Genomic DNA, 6,999 nt, shown 5'->3' on the forward strand with positions numbered 1-6,999 from the left:
TCAAATATTTTGAATAAAGTCGAAATCAAGACTAAAGTTGCCTGTTTGTTCTTCTTTTGAATTTCCACAAACATTTGATGCTGTTTTTTTTGTTAATGGTGCAATATGAAAGAATTGACCACCTGTTTAATTCATACTCCAAACCACCAGGGGGCAGCATATCGCCACAGTAGCTGCCAACTGTAGCTGCTATCAGCTAGTTTTAGTTTAGTTTATTTCAGTCATTTTCCAAACTTATGAAACAAATCAAACAAGCAAACAAACAAAAACAAATTAGCTCAGTTAGCCGTGCAGCTAGCGGTCCGGACTAGGAGCTTGGAGCAGCAGGAGGAGTGTTGCTGTTTACACAACTAGCTAAGGAGTTTTGGACCGTGACGGGCTGGGGCTAGCTGGTTAGCATGCTAACTTCAGTAAATTTTCATTTTTAGGTGAACGTAGACTTTAATATCGATGCTTTCAAAGAAAAGCTCTATATCATTGTTCAAAAACAGCTATTTTTGAGTCGTCCTGTTAGAAATATTATAGCTTGTGCACCAAATGTGTATTCATCCGCGACCCCACAAGCGAACTATTTAGCCATGTTTGAGTAACATTTGTTAAAAACTAGTCCCCATCTGTTTTAGGGAATGAATCAGCCTTCTTTGTAAAAGAAACCGTAAACTTTGTGGCCATTTTGAGTCTTCATTAGGAACATAAGGGTTTGGGGCTGATTATCAAGAGACTGTGTTAAAACATTCTCATCAAATATGAGACAGTTAACCAGTGTAAACTGTGTGTGGCTTTTATTTTGAAATGATATGACACAAGCAACAAATACATTTGGCAGCATACATTCTCAAAGTTGTGCATCTGAACAGTGTCGACTGACGGCAGTTTGAGTTTCACTTTTCAATAAAGCTCTTGGCTAAAAGTTGAGATGACATTCATGGATCCTCACAGGTGGAGAAACAAACCGACCTGAGCGAGGCTGATCGTGTGCGTGTGACAGAGTAAAGTGTAACAAAATCTGCATATATGAAAAGTTACGCTCTGGTAATGTACCCAAACACACTGTGTAGGATTAAATAATGACTTCTGACTAATTAAAATACAATCACTGCGCTGTCAATAAAACCAATTAGCTGTCATTACATTAGTCCTTGTTGACCGTTTCAGGTGACAGGAGTCAATCTCTCTGCTGTTCCCAATTCTTCACATTTACATTTGATTAAAAAGGAAATTGTGTCTATTGTTTCAGTCAAAATGCAACTCTGGAGGTTTTCTCAGTTCACTGTAAACAAACAGAAATGTTAAGACAAACAAATATAATACAATAAAATAAGTGGCAAAATATCCTTATAGTCGTCGAGGTAGCGGTGGACTTGTGGAGTCGGTGTATCACGTTGGTGGCATTTGTCTGCAGCAGAGAGAAGAAGAAAAGACAACAGAGAGGAGGGGTAGTTAAAGATTAATGAAGTGCACAAAGGAATAACTCCAGACTGACATTACCACCGCTCTACACATCCGTGGCAGATCTTAAAATAGTGACAGAGGGCGGGGTTAGCAGGTATAATTAGAGTCTTTGTGGAGAAACTCTCCTGCTAAGATTTCTCCTCCAGGAGTTTCATTTTCCCTCCCTGTTTCTGTCTCACTGCCTCGGGCGATTGTTGCAGGACAGCTGATACTTGACTTCTCATTTGGTAATCTTTTGTCGCAGCAGAGAGGTTAGCTTTCACTCGCTAACGATACCGTCCGGCTGGTGTGTGTGCGCAGCGCAGACACAGTCACACAAAGCGGACGCTTGTAACACATTCTCACGGATAGAGTGGCACTTTTACTACAGCAGGACTTTGCATTCAGCCAGTGATCTGCACTTTAAATATACGGGATGTTATCCTAAAACGTCTGTCCCAGTCTGTCTCAGTCTATCCCAAAGTAAACTCAAAGCTGTTGTTGAACCATTTGGAGTACAGACATGTAAAGTTTTGGGCTCTTTTGGTGCTTCTGTCATTGATCTATAGGAGTTTGAACACTGAATTATTTATTTTTCGCGTCTGAATTTCTTCCTATGGAAAGATAAGCCTGTAGATGACCTGTAACTGCCCCTATTGGCCAGAAAACACAATGGGCCCAAGTTCAAATTTGACAGCATCACTGAAACTGAACACTTAACACATAAAAAAAGCAATTTTATGACCTCAAAACAACTCTGCTTGAGAGTAACAGGGGAATTAAACTCATTATAGTTCTTTATTTCCTTATTTACACTCATTTTGTGCATATAAAATATTCAAAAACAAGTGCTTGGGTGGAAAAAAATGGCATAAAATTTCATAAATGTGCATCATTTTCGAGTTCAGGGCTTTTAAACCCATTTAAATGATATACTCATGGATTTGAAATCTCATTGGCTACAGGATGCATCAATCATCTGGAGGCTGGCGTGTAAGTGGCTCAGGGGAGAGGAGATGGAACGAGGAGTGGGTCTCCAGTCTATGAAATCACTCGTTGGCTGTTGCAGGCAAAAGGGCGGGCATAGAGGACTTGCAGACAAAAGCATAAAAAAGCATTTGTAATCACAGTTTGTTGCTGTTTCGTCGCCATTTATCCATGGAGCACTGTGTTTTGGACCAAGCTTAGCTTAGTCAGTAAACAGGATACGTCATCATTAGCATTAATCATAGACATGAGTGTGTACGTTCATACCTGGTCGATCAGAGCGTAGTGACACACTTCACAGAGCCAAGAGCGCTGCTCTTATCCTGGAAGGGAATCATCGTCTGGGCCTGGAGGCAGTACTCCTCCTTGTGCTTCAGCTCTTTGAGAGTCAGCTTGTTGAAGCAGCAGTCCAGCTCAAACACCTCCTGAGTAAGACAACAGACGGATTGTGAGATTTTGTGAGCAGACTGAGATGTTTGTGGAGAAAGAGCGTCTTCACGGTGCGCTCGTTCCCTTTTTTGTTGTTATTGTTCGTGTTTTTGTTGTTCTTCCTCTTTCGCCCGCTCTCCGTCGTCTTCTTCTTCCTCTATCAGTGGCAGTGGCATTTAAAATGTACACATTAAAAATATTATATTGAAAAACCGTGATGCAATTTCCTCCAGTGCTAAGCTAATCATCGACAAGTTTGATAATCGTTTAACTGTTTCAGTCGTTTATTGGACAAAGCCACCCTCATTGTCTGATTCCAGCTTCTCCAAATGTTCTGCTTTTTTCTGTTTTAAATCATTCACTGGATCTAATTGGGTTTCCGACGACTGATTGGACTAAACATTACATTTGGAGATTTTCATATTTTCTGAGAAGCAACGTTGGCATTTAATAAATTCAACGACTTCTTGACCAATCGAGTGTGTGTACCTTCTCTCCACCATTGTGTGTGAGGTAGATCTCGTACTGCAGGCTGCTGTGCATCTTCCTGACGAGCTGTTTCGGGGGCTTCACACGGACCACAATCCCTTGCGCCGTGACGTTGAGCCTCAGCACAGGAGGGCTGATTATTGCTGCAGAAAACAAGATGATTGTTCGGTCACGATGACGAAGCACAAAATCAAGGTTGAAAAGCACAACAAAAAAGACAGGAAGTAGAGGAGTTTATTTTGTAGCCATCACCCAAAGAAGGAAGTTGACCTTCTGTAGTATTTATAGCAGAGAAATTGTTTTGTTTCCTCAAATAGTAGTAGTAGTTGAATTTTTGCTCATTGTTTGTTTGTTTGTTTGTTTGTTTACAGGGCGTTGAGTTTGAGTTTCTATGGGAAATTGCTAATAAATACTGTTGTAATGAATAACAGACTGGGACCAGGATCAATTGATAGTTTAATAAAGTGTCTGTGCTTTTGAAAAAGTTGACTTAGGGTTGATTTATTCATCCTGAAGTTAGTAAGTAGATCTTAAAACTTGTGTTTCGTTCTTACCGTCACCCAAAGAGTCAAATATTTTATATTTTCATTGAAATTCTAAATAAACGAGTTCTCTGCATCAGTTTTGGGGAAGAAAGTAGACGAAGAAGAGGTGATGCAGACGATGAGGAGGAGGAGGACGACGACTCACTGTCCCAGAGCGGGTTGAATCTCGGGGAGAGCGCCCAGGCCGATTTGCTGGAGGGCAGAGAGGAAGCGTGCACTCTGGCGTAGTACCACTCCATGGGCTCAGAGGTCACGGCGCTGAGGTCACACTGCTGCTTGTGGATCCCCTGACAGCCGTCAACGTCGAACCACTCAGCCTCGCCGTAACTGAGGAGACACAGAGAGAGAGAGAGAGAGAGAGAGGAGGAGTGTTATATTAAGAAATCTACAGGTTTATTTCACTCTGTGCAACATCGACAACAGTTATACCTGATCCTGGCAGCGCTGGAGGAAGTATTGCAATACAACAGTGTGGAAACACAATCTGCATCAAGAAAAACAAAGAAATACACACCGAGTGTTTGTACTGTGTATGTGTGTGTGTGTGTGTGTGTAATGTCTCACATCATCCACTGGACGTTGTACTGCAGGGAGGCGGTGCTGTTGGCGGGTGGGGTCCAGTACAGGATGTTTTTATAGTCCACAGAGTCAAACCTCACCTGAGTGGGTGGAGCGAGCATCACTGGACCTGAGGAAGTGAAGTGATTGATTACAGAGCGGTTTGTGAGTGGACAGCAGCATAGAAGAAGAAAAAGAAGAATTGATTAGTGAGTAGATATATCCACTACCTGCATACAGCAGCATACTGTGTCTAATAATAGTCAATCACAACTCATTTGTATTCCACTGCATCCAAATAGCTTCTGAATGGGCTCTTAAATGATATAAATAATTCAATGTCTGGTTGAACAGAAGAGCTTCTGAGTGACTCTTGAAGGATTAATAAAAGATGTGTTTCACCTTTTAGCAAAAATTAACTACGGTCCTGGTTTATCTTTAGACTGTAATGGCAAAAAAGTTAAAGCGGAACAGAATCAAACAACAAAAAAGTTTTGCTCACGTTAAATTGAACTACAGTTTCTTTGGAGTATTTTATTTCGTCTCTGGGGTCAAAAGTGTGACGATGACCCACATTGATGAGGCATTGATGAGAGTCTCTCACACTGAAGCCTCATCAATGTGGGTCATCGTTCCTGAAAACACTCAGCTTGTTTTTCTAAACTTGGCACAGAGACTATCTTCCTCGAAATCTCAGACGAACCTCTTCACACACTTACACCTTTGTTTTGTTTCCTGACCACAGACATTAGTCTTTATAGGCCGGGCCTGAAGTCAGTAAAATGTCTGCTTTGTCCTTGAACAAATCCTCGTCCTGTTTGTTTAAGTTTTACTTCCCTTGATGATTTAGACACAAACTCATTAACCTCTGCATCAGGTCATCTTCTGTCATCTTTAGTTATATTTTATACAAGAGCACTCGTAATTCAGAGGAAATGTTGAGATAAGGCAGACGATCGCGGTGATATTTTTAAGTTCTGTTATCGGTTGGTTTGTTTTTGCCACGGACCAAAATATTTCAAGGTTAAAGGAGCACCAAGTTTACCATAACTGAGTAAACAAGCTGTCCTCAGGGGAAAATAAGGTCCCCAGAGCACTGTTTGAAGCTAGAAAGGTGGCAGGGTCCACCAAATGTAAACAAAGCAGAACAGTATTGAATTGTGTCCTTTAAAGTCAGTCTGTTTATTCAGTGACGAAAAACAAAGAGAGATTTGTTTATTTAGTTTGTTTAAGCATGAAGATTTAAATTTCTTCCCCAAAACTTCGTAGTGCACCTTTAACCCAGAAATATCAGCGGAGCGTTGTTGTTATAAACTCAGTGCAGACTTTCAAAACACGCGCAGTGATTTGAGAGAGAATTTGAAGATTTTCAAGACAACATTATGCAGAAATCTGCATTTTGTGCGACAGTTTCTGAGTGCAGCGCCTCTGTTGTAAATACAAATCCCAGGTCTGTAACAGTTTGTCAGACGTAATGTAGCCGCTGACTACAAACAAAACTCCTCACAACAATATTATGTGATGAAAACTTGCAGTTAACATGTATGTAACGCTGTGATCCTGTAAAAACAAGTGATGGGGGGGTGGAGTGGCTGAGACAGAGACAGAGACACCATTCACCCCATTACAAGAAATTGAAGCATCAGAGCTGTTGTTAGAGATAAATCAGTGTGACTTTAGAAACCAATCAGTCAGATAATAGCAGATAAACATGAGTGGTTACCTGACACTGTGACATGCAGATTTCTCAGCAGCACAGCTCCGAGCAGCAGATGGTTCATGGCGTCGATGCTGTTGGTGGATGAGAGGCTGACAAACACAAACGAGCCACGCTGGACTGATGCTTGAGAGGACACTGCCGCCTTTTACATGCCATCAACTTCCCCTTCCCCCGAAATGCCACCGTTAATAGACCATTTATGGTTATTTGTGACACAGCAAGACTAAACAAGGACGTCGTCACTTTTTTTTTTTTTTTCCTTTTGTTATACAGAAGTACGCTTTTGTGTAACCCACATGTGTCAGGATCATTACAAAACAGTGACGGATCACTTTACCAATGTTCCAGCCTTATCTGTGATGCACTCACTGACGGGACAGTCACAATAGAGACTCCACCTTCATTTTTTCTTTCAAGATTCAGTCTCATATTTCTCATTTTGTTTGTTTATGCTTACTGACAAATACATTGTGTGAATTCCACACGAGGGTACACGTATAAAAACGGCAAATTTGGAGGTAAAACAAAAGTTAAATATGTGAGAAATTTGTTCATTTCTCAACACAGTGGTTCCTAAACTTCACCTGTCATGCCTCCCTTTGAAAGCTGAAAGAAATACACCGCCACCACCACCGTCCAATGGGAACGTGGGAACAAGTTTCTGTGAAAGATGCAAGTCATACTCACCCCACATCGACACAAAGCTCTCCTGCTACATTCACAGTAAACCCTCAGAGCATCATAATAAATTATTTGCACTTTCTTTCAGGACCATGCAGATGTTTAACGGTCACATCTAAAGATTAATAAAAGCAGGCGTGAATGTTCATTCATGACATT

The 6,999-nt window shown here is 41.1% G+C and overlaps 1 protein-coding gene across 1 annotated transcript; it reads right to left on the reverse strand.

The window, feature by feature from the left end:
• Positions 1 to 792: 792 nt before the first annotated feature.
• On the reverse strand, positions 793 to 6,241 carry il22ra2 (interleukin 22 receptor, alpha 2). The gene is made up of 6 exons (XM_084375547.1): positions 6,163 to 6,241; positions 4,446 to 4,569; positions 4,027 to 4,208; positions 3,337 to 3,479; positions 2,686 to 2,843; positions 793 to 1,396 (listed from the first exon to the last, which is right to left on the reverse strand). Exons 1-5 carry the CDS (start codon positions 6,218 to 6,220, stop codon positions 2,694 to 2,696), a joined length of 657 nt encoding a protein of 218 aa, XP_084231673.1. The 5' UTR covers positions 6,221 to 6,241; the 3' UTR covers positions 793 to 1,396; positions 2,686 to 2,693.
• Positions 6,242 to 6,999: the final 758 nt, after the last annotated feature.

Source organism: Pagrus pagrus (assembly GCF_965226575.1).
Source record: "Pagrus pagrus genome assembly, chromosome: 15".
Lineage (NCBI taxonomy): Eukaryota > Metazoa > Chordata > Actinopteri > Spariformes > Sparidae > Pagrus > Pagrus pagrus.

Coding starts and splice junctions, on each gene's coding strand:
- il22ra2 (XM_084375547.1), bottom strand. CDS start 6,220: ATGAACCATCTGCTGCTCGGAGCTGTGCTGCTGAGAAATCTGCATGTC. Junction 4,570..6,162: donor TCTGCATGTCACAGTGTCAG/GTAACCACTCAT, acceptor TCACTTCCTCAG/GTCCAGTGATGCTCGCTCCA. Junction 4,209..4,445: donor TACAACGTCCAGTGGATGAT/GTGAGACATTAC, acceptor GTGTCTCCTCAG/TTACGGCGAGGCTGAGTGGT.